Raw genomic sequence first — 18,200 nt, forward strand, 5'->3', positions numbered from 1 at the left:
AAACAGTTGAGAAAAGTGACAGTCGAACACAATTTAAGAAATCGTTAAGCTAAATTATAGAGCTACTACCTCAGTTTTTTTTGGCTGAAACATTTTTGTTAGATGGCAGATAAAAGCTTAGCTTTGTGAAGAGCAATAAATAACCCTCATGAGGGAATAAATATTCTGTAACAATAGATTTGAAGCTAAAAGTGATTATTCATCATTCTCCCTCCTCTTCCTTCCTCCTCAAGTGAATGAAAAAGATATAGACAGAAACTGTTTGGGCTTTTGATAAACCATTTTAACTACATGAATAAATTACTTTTAATAGATTGGGTCATATTTTAATTGCTGACCTATTAGTTTGTGTATTTTAACATGTCAGTGACAAGGCAAGTCCCCACTGTTTTTTCTGATAAAACTAAGCCCTAATCACAGAGCTTAGTCTCCAGGCCTAGAGGCTACTTTGATGGCTTATTTACTTCTTAGGAGATAAGGCTGAAATCACGGCTTAAAGTATTAATTAATGCTAATTGTAGAGAGTTCTGTGATGCTTCATAAAAAGACCTGACATCACAACATTAATTTTCCTTTTGACACGAATAAATGGGCATGAATTTCTTCAGTGCGTCATAGGTATTAAAATGGTAGAAATGTTTCTAATAAAACAATGTTACTGTATTTAGAAAAAACTTCTTTGCTGGTGCTTTTAACCAGTCTTCCCATGGATGGCCGGAGCTGATGCCCATAGATATCCACTCACGTGCACGTCAGTCAGTAAGCTCAGGTTCATTATCCATTTGGAAAATCATCTACTCACCCATCTGTAAACCTCCATTCTGATGGAACTGAATTTCTAAAATTGAGAATTGAAGAAGAAAAGGTAACCTCTTAAAATAACATTTAATAAAAATATTGTCATATTTATATAAGTCCATACGTGAGCTTTATCATCTTAGAAGACATTAAAATATTTCTTGCTACTTATTAATTTAATTGCCATCCTTTATTAGATCTTAATAGTATGATCTTATAAAGAACCAAAGGTTCTACGTTTATATGGAAGAAGGACCATAGGCCTACTTGCCAAGGAAATTTTGTTACTTAATTTAATTTTGAGGGAGCTATTTCTGTGATTTAGGTTTATGAAGAACTATTTTTATTTACTGCAAACATATATAGGTAAAAGCAATTCTTAACTACCTTAACGTCATGTTCCAAGGTTGTGTTTTAGGCCAGAGGTGATCGATGAGAGAGAAACAGAAAAGAATAAAAGAGATTCCTGTGATTTTGTAGTTCGGCATTTCAAGAATCTAAATATAAAATAACTTTATTATCTCAAGATAATTTAGTAAAGTCTGTGCCACTAGTAAGAGTCATTATATTTCTCCTAGCATTAGATAGGTAGTTATTGAGTCATTTCTCAAATTGCTAATGATCTAAAGCTCTGGCAAATGTGTCACAGAGTAATCGATCATAATTCTAATACTCCATGTGCAGAAATGTAGCATAATTAGAGATTTGCATTTTACAGCATTTGAAATAAAGTTAATATTGTTCTGATGGGAGATTGCTGATGAGAATTGGAAATGAGGAAATATTGTGTGGAAGCACTGGAACCACTGCGATTCCTCTTTAAGGATCCCTGATTGGTTCTCAACATGCAATAATTCACAGGCAGGCAATACTATAATGGTCACCATGCTGGAGTATAAAGAAATGAATGCTGAAAAAAAGGGGGGAGATGTAATTTACAGTTTTGATTTACCTTACTGTTTTAGGATAAGTTTTCATGATCACTCTTGGAAATTTTTATTAACTTTATTATTGTCCTTCAGCTTGCTCCCATAAATCACTTAACATATATTCTGATGAAGGGATGTAGTCCTTAGCTCATGGTAGCATATTCGAGCTGTAAGTGATTTTTTGCCCTTGAAGAAGGAATCAGTGTGAGACAGTTCTTCATAGCGTTCAGCATCCTATTCCAGCAACACCATGTAAAAGTTAAATGGTATAGAAACGAGAGAATAGTAGGTATCTCTGTTTATTTTCCAGTGATCTGATCTGGTTTTAATTCTTGTGCTAGCATATTTTCATAGCCTTTAGGTTAGTCAGTGCTTTTAAAATACTTCTTTGTTTCTCTTCCTACTTAATGGTTATCAAGCCTTCTTTCTGTTTAGCTGAGAGCATATAGGCAAAATACGTTTAGCTGCCCCAATAAATTTTTTAAGTTGTAACTAAAAAATGAGTGATTTTAAACTTAGTAATAACTGAACATTGGGAAATTAAAGGGAAGAGGAAAAGGAGGTCATCAGTACCTTTAAGCATTTTCTTCTCTCCTAGGAAAATGATCAAGGAAACATAATATTGAATGAAGCAGCAAACTAGCTCATAAGTGTATCTGTATTCTCACATAGCAATGTGTCTTTCTAATGAAAATGTAAAATTTAGAAATGACAAGGATAAATAGATGGGAGGGAGGATAGAAGGGAGGAAGGAAAAATAAATACTTACATATAAAACCATTACCTTAAAAGCTTCTAAAAGGGCTTCCTAAAATACCTTATGCAGATTTTAGGAAAGAAAAGAAATTAATCTATCCGGGACAGTCCAGAAAATATAAGACAGTAGTGTTGCACAGACTGACATCTCTAATCCTTCTGTCCAGTGAGGTAGAAACTAGTTTTCTGCTTGGCCGCCCAGCCCAAGAGCAATGACTTTCAGCAAGAAAACAAAACAAACTGGGACAAGAGGCACATTGACGAAAAGCAGAAAGATGTCTGATGAAATACTGAGTACCACTTTCACAGCATTCATTGGAGAACATTTCTGTCTCTACTCCTAGACTTTGAGAAATAACATGTGTGACTTTTAAGTATGTTCTATGACTTTGTTTTTATTCTCTTACTAAGAAAGTCTTGTCATTTGGTTTCTCATTTTTTTCTTGCTACTAGATTATTACAATAGGTACAGGAAAACTACTTTTTAAAAACAATTTCAATTATGTTCAATTACGTTCTCAAATGGTAATTTTTTAACTGAAGTATAGTTCAGTTTACAATGTTGTGTCAGTACCTGGTGTACGGCATAATGTTTCAGTCGTACATAAGTTTGCTATCATACTCTTTCATTAGGAGTTACTACAAGATATTGAATATAGTTCCCTGTGCTATGCTATACAGTATAAACTTGTTGTTTATCTATTTTCATATATAGTAGTTAGTATCTGCAAATCTCAAACTCCCAATTTATCCCTTCCCACCCCCTTCCCCCTACCGCCCTGGTTGCCATAAATTTGTTTCCTATGTCTGTGAATCTCTTTATGTTTTGTAAGTAAGTTCAACAAATGGTAAATTCTCTCCCATGGTCGTAGAGACTCAGGATTGTTCATTGATAAAAGGCTTTATATTTTTCAGTAATTCAATGATATTCTCAAAGCAATGACAGTATCGCTTATTTAGAATTTTGATTCATGGAAATAGTTCTTAAACTATTCCATAGTGCTCTAGCTGAAGAAATTTGTTGGCTTTATTTTGTATGTATCAGGCACTATGCCCTATTGCAATGCCTAGTGGATTTAAAATGTTTTATTGGTTTTTAAAGTATTTTTTCCTGAGTAGTATCATTTAGAATGTCATTTTTCACAGGTCACTCCGTTACCTTTTATTTTTCTTGTGTGTCTTAAAGCAATAGAAATTTCTGAGCCCTTGAACTGAACATTTTGAATGTTTTAGCTCTGTGTAGGAGTCGGGGTGGGATGGTGGTAAATAATGGGTCTGTTGGTGGAACACATTATTAATGATACAATACATGGGATAAAATGCTGAATATTTTTCTATTCAACTGCTGTTTTCTCTCAAAACTTGAAACTGTAGCTTTTGGGGTAGAGAGAGCCCTCAGAGGTGTAGAGCAGAAGTAAAAATGTTAGAGCTTATGGTATGTGTGGGAAGTAGCGTTCTTACCAAGACGAAGACTTACTCCCATATTCAGTATAAATACAACCCTTGAACGGGGAGAATTTCAATAATGTGGGACAAAGGACCCCAAGAGCAGTTTCTGTCCTCTAGTTCTGTGTATTATAATGCGCAATTAAAAGTCAGGGACCATGTCTCACTTATTTATAATCTCAGTAGTTAGTGCAGTGAACTATAAAACTGTTCTCCATTTTTCTGCTGAGATATCGGTTAGCTCTTTGTGTTTTTTGTTGTTACTGTTTTGATTCTTTTTTTCTTAAATTAACTTTAAGATGGCAGGGATTTCTTGATTTTAAAATTGAGCTTGGGTATCCAGTTGATTTCCATTAGTTATTCTGGTATTTAATTTCTCAAAGTAAATAACTGTCCTTTCCTCTTAAGTTTATAATTCCATTTTAATTATGCCATTGATCCTTCTTTTGAACACAGAGGAACAGGCAACTTTTATCAAAGATCTAGCATTTACATAATTTTTCAAACAGACTGGCAATTCCTTATCCTCTGATTTTCCCTTAGTTATTGAAGCTGTGGAAAATTTTCCTAGATTTTTATGGGGTTAGGCTAGAAAAATTAATCTTCAGCACTGATAGGCATTCTCATAGTTGTAGGCACCTTTTTTTTTCTCTGTTCTCTCATAAAACTGTACTTTTTAAAATTTGGTTGAGTATCTTTTGAGCATTAATTCATGTTGATCCAGTAGGTAAGAATTATCCTATCTAATAAAGGGATTAACAAATTTATAACAAGGCAAAATACTCTAATACATTCCTCTCCTTCTTAATTTGCTCAGATTGTAACCATAACCTAGAATATCTTCTTTTCTTTCACTCATTATACCAAGAACTCTGTTTTTCAAGGCATCATCCAAGTCTGCCTTTTCCATTCGGATTAAGGCACTATGACATACAAATACTAGCGTTCTCTTCATCCGTAGATAAACTAAATAGGTCAGTTACCTCTTTCTGAGAATGTCATCTTGTATATCCTCCTACATCAGGGGTTTTCAGCCACTGACTGTTTTGCCTCCCTTTCCCCCAAGAGATGTTTGACAATGCATAGTAGCGTTTTTGATTAACATGACTGAGGAAGGATGTGTTGATGGTATCTAGCGGATAGAGGCGAGAGTTGCCGCTGGACATCCTACAGTGCACAAAACACTCTCCCACTCCCAACATAAAATCATCTGGATAAAAGTATCATTAGTACCAAGGTTAAGAAACAGTAATTACTTACTTACATTGATGCTGGACCATGAATAGCCATAGTCTGCATGCATGCAGATCCCTGACAAAGTATATGATCACTTTCCATTCTTATGTCCAAAATTACGTTGGTAACTATGTCATGGGACAATGTAAAGTGCTTTGCCGAAGCCCTGCGAGATTGTGTCTACTGTTGCTATGTTATCTACGGGGACTGGCACATTATCATTGAAGGAAATTGCATTGGGCCATCACAGTTTTCTCTTTGACAAAGCCACAGGGATTGCTACTCAGTGCACTGAATTGCATGTCATTGCCAGTGATTGCACATTTACAGTTTGATAGTTTATCCTGATTTCACATGGTATTCGAATTAATATGACCAGTATGCAATAACCAGGGTAGCCTTTTCCATTTGTTAGGAAAAAAAAAAAAAAGGAAAATGGATAAATTTAATATAGATTTTAATATAGATACAGCTTTCAAGGGCTTTATGTTATACATATAATTATATATTTATATGTATTAAACATAAAATGAATCAATTGAATTTTGACATATGTATTACATATAAATAGTTTTGGTCTAGCATCTGTTTTTGCCTGTTCCACTTTTCTCATCCTTAGATGCAGCTTAGATTATTTTGACAATGAGATAATGCACATACCTATGTTTAACGTCCTCAGGATAGTGTGTCTATAGACCTTAGCTCTTGTTACTTTGATTAATAATTCCGACACCTCAGAACAAGGAAAAATTATTTCCTTTACTAAACATGTAAAATGTGTGGTATAAGTGGATACCCCCAAGAGGAATGTTGTGTAATCTAACTTTGGAAGGCAAAACTTATCCTGGAGCACTTTTGCTTGTCATCACAGTTACCTTCCAGATACTGCAGTTGAACTGAGCTATTTTTCCAGACTTCTTCAACCTCCATTCTCCTCTTAGAACTATCTGTTCCTTTCCCTTGGTCTGCTGTTTGCATAGCTAGTTTAGAGTATCTGACAGTTATTTAGCACAATTGTTTTTTCAGATTAAGGGCTCCAGATCTGTCTAAAAACAACTTTTACTAAGCAAATCATCAAGGAAAGTCTTATTAAGCACCAAGCTTTTCTAGATTATTGTCATCTCTAATCGAGACCTCCAACTGCATCACCTTTAATCATGAAAAACTTACTTATCTCTTGATCTTTTCTAAGCAGTTATACTGTTTTGATTCTCTGTTGGGGGATTCTCTACTCTTATTTTACATTATACTGATTAGATTAGAATTAAATACTAACCTGGGGAGTGTAAACAACTTGCTAAAAGTGTCACAGCTGGTAAAAAGTGGAACCAGGATTGAAACTCTTTAACTCAGAGACTAAGCTTTTTATCAGTGTTACACTTACTGTCATTTCGGAGGAATATTGCTGAGACCTTGACAAGTCTGCAGCTTTGTTACCAAGTAGAGAATAGCAAAGCTCTTCCAGTTTGTGGAGACTGAGTGGTCAGCTAGGCTAACTCAGTAAGTATCTAGCTTCTACCAGCCAGCTTTGTCTCTTGCTTCCATGACTCACATACATGGCACACAAAATATTGAGTAACCCGAGTCATGGATCATTAAATATTTGCAACCCTGGAGGAAAATTTGAAATCCCCAATACCTGGAATGTTTCTTTGACCTAGGATTTTATAAAAAGACAAAAGAAGTTGGCTTGACTAACCCCACCCTCTCAAGTGAGAACTATACACTTTTAAACATAAAGTGAAATTAAGAGAAATTGTATCACTTATGAGCAACAAACTGTAAAAGCTACTATCACTTTCTAGTTCACTTCATTATAACCATTACTCTTAATGCAAATCTTTTTTTCAATTCCTCATAGTTACATTTTTCCTATGATTTCATATACATCCACATTACATGCAGTGAGTTCTGGGAAATTCAATTCTTGATTCATAGTTTTATTTTAAATAATCACAACACGTTCTTACTTTACCCTTTCATTTTTTCATTCTTTCATTCAACAAAGATGTGCACTCATTTAATGGATACCTTCAATATTTTAAAAACTTAATTTTCAAAATATGTGTGTCCACCCCAGAAATTGCTTTCGTTCTATTTGTTCCATTCCATTGTTACCTCCTCTGTTACACATGCTTTTTCTCTGCCAGGTTCACCTTTTAGTGTTACATTAACTAGTGGGGTATTTTTAACCTTGTCTGGTGGGAAGGAGAAATCTTACTTTGAAATGTCTTCATATTATGCAATGCCATTATACTATCAGGGTAACACAGTTAAACACTCTTTTTTCAAATCATTTCACAACCACAATCATGTAGTACAGATGAAAATTTAAGATTTTTGAATTCTTATACATATACCAAATCTACCAAATGCAAGTCAAGGAAAAGAAACAGTCACTAATCTCAGCCTCCTATTGAGCTCAGTTATATTTTCAGAGAACTGAAAACATTATTGGGAAAAAACTTTTTAAAAGTAGAAGACATATGTATGTTATTATTTTGGGAAATTATGAAATAATTATAATATTTCAAATTTAATTCTATTAGTATTTTATTACGGTCAATCTGCTATTAAAAAGCATAATATGTGCACTCATTTTTTGCAAATAAACAGTTTTTTAAGGATTTGGAATATGAATTTATTAAAAGCCCATAGTTTGCAATAGAAATAAGGGGAGTTTGCAAGGAAATAATATTTAATGAATGCCTGCGATATGTACCAGATACTTTATAAACACACAGGTCTCAGTTGCTCTTCATAACAACTCTGACTGGATTGTGGCTATTAAATAAAATGAAAAGAATTGAGGATGAGAGAGAATAAAAAACATGCCAAACAAATGCTTTTGTGGTTCCCATTCCCCATATTTCTTCAGATTTCTCTGTGAGGAGGAGTAAGCTGCAGTATCACAATCACTTTACCATATTTTACAGACTCACAACATTTATTGTTGTTAATTTGCATTTAACTATTTTAAATTTCAGAAATACACATAAACCTTACTTGATCTTAGTGCTATTGCTTCTGATAATGATTTCTGTTAAACAATTAGGATAGATAAATGGAGAAGAAGAAAATGATAACAGAAAAGTAGATAAAAACCAGAGGGAAGAAATCTGAAAATAGTAAAAAGGCAGTACAATTTGTCTGGGGCAAATATGATGTAGTTAAGTAGACACAATTCCCATATACTTTTTGTTACTTTTTGGTCCTCAGTATTTGGTGATTGGGAAAAGGGGCAGAATTAAAGTCTTTGGGTTATTAGTAAGAAAAGGAAAAAGAAAAAAGAACATGTTTGTAAAGAATATGCAACTAGAAAGCCAGAAGCTGAGATCTAGTTTGTGAGTATGTTACTAAATGTTTGGGTAACTTTGAGTATATCAGTTTATTTTCATTATAGTCAAAATGATCTCTTATGTCTTCTGAAATTCCAAAATTGTATGATTCTCAAGACCAGTGATTCTTAGCAAATAAGTGTATGACAAACTAACCAAATAAAATTGAAAATATTCAACAACTCACCAGTATACTTTATCTATTTTTTTTAAATATTCCAGTGAGTTTTTGAACTGTTTGTAGTCAGTTCCTTTTGCTTCATATCAAAGTTACTAAAGCATTAAGCTAAAATTACTGAACAGTAAGAACATTGAAAGGTATCAGAAGACCCAAATAGTCACAAAAATTTGAATGATTAAATAGGAAATTAGTTAGGATTATTCCTTTGGGAGGAAAAAAAAAAAAAGACAGTGAGAATGAGAGGATTTCATTTCTAAGCATTTCATGATTGAAATAGGAATGACAAGCCACTTTAGGGGGTGAAAGTAGCAATGTGAAGATAGAAGCAAATGACTGAACTTGTCCGTGGTAAATGAGCATCTTCAACATTGTCACTTAACTTGTAGATAGTTGACACAAATACTCTGGGCATACCTTCAGTAGATAGTATTCTGTATATTAAATAGAATGGAAAATGAGTTTTTCAACTTCTCCGAAGAGTCAGACTAGAACATAAGCCAGCCTAGTAACGGATTCTGTGCTCAATTTCAAAACTCATTTCTAATGTTGTAGAAGTTGTAAGAATAAATAATCAGTTTTAAAAGAAGGGAAAAAAATTATTTTTCAACTAACTGCATTTGTGACTAATACTTGAAATATACATAAAATTTTAATTTTGTTATGCTGTCATAGCTAAAACATATAAGAATTCATCTAAATGTAAATTATGAAGTTTTTTTGTATTTTGTTTTTTATTAAAGTGTAGTTGACTTACAATGGTAGTTTCAGGTGTACAGCAAAGCGATTCAGTTATGCATTTTTTTCAGATTCTTTTCCATTATATGTTATTACAAGAAATTGAATATAGTTAATAGTGCTATACAGTAGGTCCTTGTTGTTCTATACAAAACTATTTTGTATATAATAATGTATGTCTGTTAGGAGTTTGGGATTAACTAATCTTTTATTCTTGTTTCTTGATAATACAGTAATGTATTTTGTTTACTTCATTATAGACAAAAGGTTCTCAAACCATGACACCCTCTGGCACTCAGAAAAAAGTGAAGAGAACTCTGCCAAACCCACCTCCCGAGGAGACCGCCACAGGAACTCAGTCAACGTTCAGCACAATGGGCACAGTTTCCCGGAGAAGGATCTGCAGAACCAACACAATGGCGCGAGCCAAGATTCTGCAGGATATAGACAGAGAGCTGGATCTTGTCGAGAGGGAATCTGCAAAGCTTAGAAAGAAACAAGCAGAACTTGATGAGGAAGAAAAGGAGATCGATGCCAAATTACGGTACCTGGAAATGGGGATTAACAGGAGGAAAGAGGCATTATTAAAGGAGAGAGAAAAGAGGGAGAGAGCCTACCTCCAGGGAGTAGCTGAGGACCGTGATTACATGTCCGACAGTGAGGTCAGCAGCAGCAGGCCCACCCGGATAGAAAGTCAGCACGGCATAGAGCGGCCACGAACTGCTCCCCAGACTGAATTCAGCCAGTTTATACCACCACAAACCCAAACAGAATCTCAGCTGGTTCCTCCTACAAGTCCTTATACCCAGTACCAGTACTCTTCCCCCGCTCTTCCGACCCAAGCACCCACCCCATACACCCAGCAATCCCATTTTCAGCAACAGACTTTGTACCATCAGGAAGTTTCACCTTATCAGACTCAGCCAACATTCCAAGCTGTGGCCACGATGTCCTTCACACCTCAAGCTCAGCCTACCCCGACCCCACAACCTTCTTATCAGTTACCATCACAGATGATGGTGATACAACCAAAGCCGCGGCAAACCACGTTATATTTGGAGCCCAAGATAACTTCAAACTATGAGGTGATTCGCAACCAACCCCTGATGATAGCACCTGTTTCTACTGATAATACATACGCCGTTTCCCATCTTGGTAGTAAGTACAATAGCTTAGACTTGAGAATAGGCTTGGAGGAAAGAAGTAGCATGGCGAGCAGTCCAATATCAAGCATATCTGCAGATTCTTTCTATGCAGATATTGACCATCATACTTCACGAAATTATGTCCTCATTGATGACATTGGAGAGATCACCAAAGGAACCACAGCATTAAGCACTGTGTTCAGCCTTCATGAAAAAGATCTGTCAAAAACAGACCGTCTCCTTCGAACCACTGAGACACGTAGGTCTCAAGAAGTGACAGATTTCCTAGCCCCTTTGCAGACTTCCTCCAGATTGCATAGCTATGTGAAAGCAGACGAAGACCCGATGGAGGATCCTTATGAGTTAAAGCTTCTGAAACATCAGATTAAGCAAGAATTCCGTAGAGGGGCCGAGAGCTTAGATCACCTCGCTGGTCTGTCCCATTATTACCATGCCGATACTAGCTATAGGCATTTCCCCAAGTCTGAAAAGTATAGCATTAGTAGACTTACACTTGAAAAACAAGCAGCAAAACAACTACCAGCGGCCATACTTTATCAAAAGCAGTCGAAGCATAAGAAATCACTGATTGACCCAAAAATGTCAAAATTTTCACCTATTCAAGAAAGTAGAGACCTTGAACCTGATTATTCGAGCTATATGACTTCTAGCACTTCGTCTATTGGTGGCATCTCTTCCAGGGCAAGGCTTCTTCAAGATGATATCACTTTTGGCCTCAGAAAAAATATAACGGACCAGCAAAAGTTTTTGGGATCATCTCTTGGCACAGGACTGAGCACATTAGGAAGTACCATAAGGTCTGCTCTGCAGGATGAAGCAGATAAGCCATATAGCAGTGGGAGCAGATCCAGACCTTCTTCCAGACCTTCCTCTGTCTATGGGCTTGACTTATCATTGAAAAGAGATTCATCCAGCTCTTCTCTAAGACTGAAAGCTCAAGAAGCTGAAGCTCTAGATGTCTCCTTTGGTCATGCATCACCCTCTGGCCGTACTAAGCCTACCAGTTTGCCGATCAGCCAGAGCAGAGGACGGATACCAATTGTGGCCCAGAATTCTGAAGAAGAAAGTCCACTGAGTCCTGTTGGCCAGCCAATGGGAATGGCCAGGGCTGCAGCTGGACCCCTGCCACCAATATCTGCAGACACCCGGGATCAGTTTGGATCAAGTCACTCGCTGCCTGAAGTTCAGCAGCACATGAGAGAAGAATCACGGACTCGAGGCTGTGATCGTGACATAGCGTTCATCATGGATGACTTCCAACATGCCATGTCAGACAGTGAAGGTAAATTGGGCCTCAAACTCCCTTGTTCCTCTCAAAACTCAAACTCTTATTTTTCTGCATGTTTAATTTTCCTTCTCCAAGGATGTATTCTCCTTTTCTTGGTGCGTCTTTTGCATGTTTACTTCAATTTTATTTCTTGTAAATGGAAATGTTATCTTGTGTATAGATTTCGTAGCATGCTCTTTCTTTCTTTTTAGTTTATTCTTTTATTGTTGTTTTTTGATTGTTTGCTTGATTTGTTTGGTGTCCACTTATTCAAAACCATTATCAGATAACTGTGTCAATAAAATATGGTCATCCTTGAAATCCATAGTTGGAAAAATTTTCAATGTATGTTTCATTTATTTTATAAAATGCATTTTTAAAGTTGCTAGTCAGTTTCTTTCAGTTTGTGAAATGATTAAGGTTTAGACCCATTAAGTACTATTCTGCTAGACTTTGTAATAGAAAATTATTTATGTCATTTTGTGAGATCAGTGTTCATTAATTCAGAGAATGTTCTCTTTTTGAGAACATTCAGTTAAGTCCTTAACGTTAGCATAACATAGACTTCTGTAATTCTCCTTAAATAAAAGGTTTATGTTTTATCTGTCATTATGAGTGTCATAATTGACAAGTTTGTACTTTTTGCATTACATAATAGAACACTTAGCACTAAATATGATACTGACAATAAATAGCCATACTATCAGTATGTTTATCAGTATATATGAAGCATTGTTTAGGTTTTAAAATTGAAAATTTGTACACTACTTTTGTGAGTTTAGCTATCTGAGCTGAAGCCTTCCTTATGTGCTCGAGAGAGTTAGCCTCTTCCATGGTTTTGCTTTTTGCATTATTCCGTTCTTTTTGCCCTAAATTGGTTTGGTAGTTTTTCATACTGAGCAAGTGATTTATGGCAAGTACATACTTAACTAAAAACTCTTATATGGTAATTCTTTTGTTTAATCATGTAGAACCATAAGAATTTTAGAAGCTGTCCTAGTACAAGTCTAAATTTGAAGATGAGGGAGGAGAGGTACAGAGAGCTCATGACTTTGGTTCTTTTTCTTTTCTCCTCTGTGATTTACATTTGAATGTAGGTATGGTTTGAGTCCTGGAAATAAAATACCTCTTATCAAATAAAAGTATTACTAAAACTTCGTGGCTTTGGAGATTGCAAAACACAAAGCTAACATGAACACCTCTTCTTTTGACTCTAACATTTTCCCTGAGGACTTGCAGGAAAATACATTTTCATGAAAGAATTTTCTTTGTTTTTGTATCTAGACACCAATATGGCTTTAGAAGTTCGAATGTAGGTTTGAACAGGACTAACGTAATCACTGAATCTGAAGAAGGAGAAACTGCTTTTTGTAATGAAATTCCAGCAGACTGTAGTCACTTTCTGATTTGTTTTATTCTCAACAGACTATTGGATTGACCATTTTTATTGATGATTAGTCAGTTAAACAAAACACTCTATTTGTGTATTTTTTTAATTTAGCCAATTGTTTGAATCTCTCTACATAGTGAAACAAGAGTTGTGGTATGTGGAAACATTTATTTTTTTCTTTTTTCACAATCCACATTTTACACACATTTTATGTATGTAAAATGACTGCTGCAGAAGAATAAAAAGGCTCTTCAGTAATCATGTCTGTAAAGTAGCAAAGTAAAACAAAACTAACAGGTCAGTGGCATAACTTCCTACCTGAAGGCTGTGTGTGCATGATGAACATACATCTGGAGAGAATTTGACAAATTCATTTGTTCATCACAGATGATTTGCCAGCGTGGTACCAGACATCCAGATGTCTCTAGCTATTCCAAAATGTGGCACTTATTTATGTACAATCATATAAAAATAACCAATGCTTTATTTCTCATTTATATGCTTGGATGATGTTTACTCATAGTTATTAAAGACTATGAAAAGTTACTTTGATAAAGTATCAAAACACGTATCAAAAATATTTATCAAAAACAGTTTGGCAAATATTTGGAAATGTCATCAGCTTAAAAAAGGCATGTTAATCTACAGCAAATTATTTAAGTTGAATGCGACATCGTGCAGCATATGAAATTATGAAATGTGTAAAGATGATACAAAAGAAGTAAACAATTAAAATGAAATTTATACAAAATTAAATTGAACAGAAATGTATTTTTAAATTACTCAGATAAGAAATTTAGTCATAAAAACCCTGTTGATACAGGATTAGACAAAGAAAAACTATAACAAATTGAGTTACATATGTAATATTATGTGTGTGAATTGCAGTGATTATCTTTAAAAGATGTATGTTTTAAAACCTTACGTGTTTTCTTTCTGTTTGTATCACATAAACATATTACTTTTCTTCTGGTGAACAATGGTCTGCTTTCCTTTGGAAATCTTGGATTCCATGGGTAATTAAGAGAAAAAGTAGAAAGTATTTTTCCCAGTCACATAACTCATGACATAAACTGATGAAATATTAGGGATTTTTAAAATAAAAATTACCAGGTATATGCTATATCTGTGTTTGAATGATACTGAAATAACTTTGAGAAGTAGTACATTCCAAGAAGCTATTTAGAATCATGTAAACAAAACAAACTTAACTAATTTCAAATCTATTGTGTGCTGTCTCTGAATTCAATTAAATGCTAGGTTATTGATAACAAGATGTTTTCCAGGTGCATTCTATATGACTAGTTAATTTTGAAATATCTCAGTTGAGGTAGAATCTAGCTAGGCATCATTTATGTTGCTTATTATTTATGACTGTCACCTTAAAGCCTGCAGCTTGCTACCCACTCAGAGTTAAGTTCAGAGCAGGAGTGCTTTCCTCTGGAGAAGACTGGAGAAAAGCTAAGCTAGAAAAAGTTAAGTTATATGAATTTCTACAACCACAAATATTAAACATTGAAAACATTCTTTCAAAATATACTCCGTGCAGAAAAGCATCAATATATATGGTCTTTAAAAAAAAAATCCAGCAAATATTTTATACTGAATAGAATTAAAATATTCTTGCAAATGTTGTTGCAGTGAATAATATGAATAATGCTAGATCCCGAAGTAGCTTACCTGTATTTTACATTTAAGAATTCAAGAAAATGTCAATAGCTTAAAACAGGGGATTCCTAATCTCCAGCAAATTATTTAAACTAATTTGGAAAATGGTATTATTGTTATTTTTTTAAAGTTAATTTTTAAAGTTCAGATCTATCACAGCAGGTCAGACAGTTGCAGTTTTAAACAATTAGCATTTATGACCAACTTGGTGTAAATATTGAAGATAGAATCCAACATAAAAGCAGATTCATTTAACCTGGTTGTTCTTGGTTGATCTGTAAATTCCTATGCAAAGCATGGTAGCCATCCTAACTTAGTTACATACAGAGTTAGAGTTACATAACAGACAGTCAAACTATGTCATCAAAATTGGAACTAAACTGACTAAATTTGGATCAGGGTGGGTTTCTGCCTTACTTGTGTAGACATAGCCAAAGAAACATTTTAAAGGATTCCTATTTCAAATGCAATTAGCAAAGTTATATATTCAAGTGAAATCATGTGCTACATTATCCAAGATAGTAATTTATTAAAATCAGTAGAGACTCTTTTTCTTTTCATCAGAAATGTGTAATGAAGATATATAAAAAGTAAGATTAAATGGTATTAATGTGTTTGGTGATAATCTAATAAGTTTTAGAGACTGATGACTAAATAATGGATTTGTTTTCTATTTACTTATCAAATTTATATTACAGTAAATATTTCTTTCATAAATTTAGTCACTTGGTATCAAATTAAAGCTATGAAAAACCATAATAAATACTGAGGAGATTGTGAGAAAGTACTGTGTAACCATTAATGAGGTTCAAGGGACAAATTAATGTATGTTTTAAAATGTGCTTATCATAATTAGAATATTTAGCTTTCTTTAGTTGATGACTAATTTTTCTATTCTATTCATCTCATTATTCTATTCATTTCCCAAATATTTGATGAATATTATGGCATTTGCAAGGCATTGTTTTTAGTATTTGAGGGAGAAAAAAAGAAGATATGAGCCTTACCCTCGAGCAGCTTAGAGTCTGATAGGGACAATCAGACAAGTACATATGCAGCCGCAAACCAGGTACGTACCATTGTGTTTCCTCAAACCTAAGACTGACTGCAGTATGACATGTCGTCTGCCACTCCTTGTTTATTGGGAGAAAGTGCTGTGGTTAATCATTGTCATTGACCAAGATCACAAGAGGGGTAGAGGTGAGTAGTGATTGATTATATGCTGGGTTTGCCAGGCTTGCCAGCAAAGAAATAATGGAAATTGCCTGGAAAAAGAGATTTGGGAGAAAGTTGTGGAAGAGAAGAGAGTCAGTGATATAAACAGAAAGAGACTGTAATGAGATGGAGAGGAAGACTCAATAGTATGGCACTTAGAAACTAAAGTTTCAAGGAAGTGTAGGTTGATAGCATCATCAACAGCCTTCAGGCTGTGTGTTTGAGAGGAGGTGCTCCAAATGTCGTTTAGGAAGCAGCAGTATTTCCAGAGACTGTTAGGGATCCTTTTATAAGAATAAAACTTCAGATAAAGTCAAAAATCTATATTTTAGAATATAAATAGGATTTGGGGTCACTAAATAAAAACTTTAAAAGACTTTGGAATTATTAAGAACTGAATGGGATGAAAAAATTAAAATAATCTCTGTACTCAAATATGGTTGTAATTTCAAAGAAATATTTTAAGATGTCAAGTGTTGTCACATTATAAATACAGAAAGCTGTCAATCAACCCTTCTCTAATTCCTAAATCAGTGATCTCACAGAAGATAATAGTTTAATTTTTAATGAAAAATTCTAATGGACATTATCATTAATATTAGTCTACCAGGTGATTATGGCATATGTGTTCTGGCAGTGATACGTGGGATCGTCTTAAATGTTTTCATTTATTTATGAGTGTCATAGAAATGTCATGTTTTCAAACAAGACTCACTTGTGTCCGTAGCCAGCAGCCACATGTTGGTACTGGACTGATAAAGATAGTGGGGAAGTGACAGCATCTTCTGTATGCAGTAATAGATTTTCCTTCGATTTTGGTGGGGTGGTGGAGGGAGGTGAGGAGGTAGAGCTAATGGACTGAAGTTGAATAGAATGGCCTTTGAGGAATAGTCATTTGTTCATTCAGTTGTTCAATCACTATCTAAATTTCTGTTTTCACCTGATTTAAATTTAAATTGTTTTACTTTGCTCTGAAAGGTTGAAAAGGTGATACATTATTTTTTCTAGGTTATTCCACGGTGCAAAATTTTTAACATAGTATGGGATATGATTTTTCTCATCCCATTGGGAATTGTGTTTGAAATGCATGAATGGTTAATAAACCTGGAGCATGTTGGTACTTCAGAACACCTGCCGCCCTCTGTCATCTGTATTGGTTGGGGTTGCAATGTTTGATGTTTCCTTGGTCTCCAAAGCCTATCACCTGCGTCGTGAAGAAACAGATTGGTTTGACAAGCCCAGGGAGTCTCGTTTGGAAAATGGACACGGTCTGGATCGAAAACTGCCAGAAAGATTGGTCCACTCTAGACCACTCAGTCAACATCAAGAGCAAGTAAGTGCTGTACTGAGCAATCGCTTTTAGATTTACCCAAAAAAAAAAAAAAAGACTCAATTCATCCTAGCATCGTCTCAGTTATCCTGAAATGCATAGGGCTTTTGTCAGTCAAGTTCACAAATGCTTTTTTTTTTCAGTACCTTAAAGTAGTAAGTACCTTACTTGATCAGCCACGATTGGTTGACATTGCAGCATAACTGTGATGTGTTTAAGCAGTTTTTTCCTCTAACAGGTAATTAAGTTTGTACAAGAATACCAACACTGCCATACAAAGAGAACATGTGAAGCTCCTAAAGAGCTTACAGAATATTGGGTGAAGTAGATTTGGGTTCTTTCAGTGCTTTCCAATAACAGTATGTTCAGGTGTTAAGAAATAGCAAATAAAAGGATGACCAGTGGGGAGGGTACAGCTCAGTGGCAAGGCACATACTTAACATGCATGAGGTCCTGAGTTCAATCCCCAGTACCTCCATTTAAAAAAATGGTAAGTTTTAAAAAAAAGAGGTTGACCAAACCAAGTCAGCTGAGGACAAGGAAAGCCTCACTTGGGGGAGAAGGGAACTGATGATCTAGAGTCTGTTATATGGAAGTATTTATTTTACACTCATTTTTTACACTCATTTTATCCTCAGAACAACTTTCACAAAGTAGGTTTTATTACTTAATGTCTGTTTATAGATGAAAAACTGAAAGTTAGAGATACTTTTAGATAAACATGATACCATGATTAGATAAACAT

At 34.8% G+C, this 18,200-nt stretch overlaps 1 protein-coding gene across 5 annotated transcripts in view; it reads left to right on the forward strand.

Moving 5' to 3' along the window:
• The window catches only part of PCLO (piccolo presynaptic cytomatrix protein), a 310,859-nt gene that overhangs the window by 186,873 nt on the left and 105,786 nt on the right, over positions 1-18,200 (forward strand). For all 5 annotated transcript variants that reach the window (XM_064487619.1, XM_031454792.2, XM_064487621.1 and 2 more), the window contains exons 7-8: positions 9,680-11,867; positions 17,322-17,458. In XM_064487619.1, the coding sequence (XP_064343689.1) occupies positions 9,680-11,867; positions 17,322-17,458 (2,325 nt within the window). The remainder of the gene's footprint in view (positions 1-9,679; positions 11,868-17,321; positions 17,459-18,200) is intronic.

This window comes from Camelus dromedarius, chromosome 7 (assembly GCF_036321535.1).
Source record: "Camelus dromedarius isolate mCamDro1 chromosome 7, mCamDro1.pat, whole genome shotgun sequence".
Lineage (NCBI taxonomy): Eukaryota > Metazoa > Chordata > Mammalia > Artiodactyla > Camelidae > Camelus > Camelus dromedarius.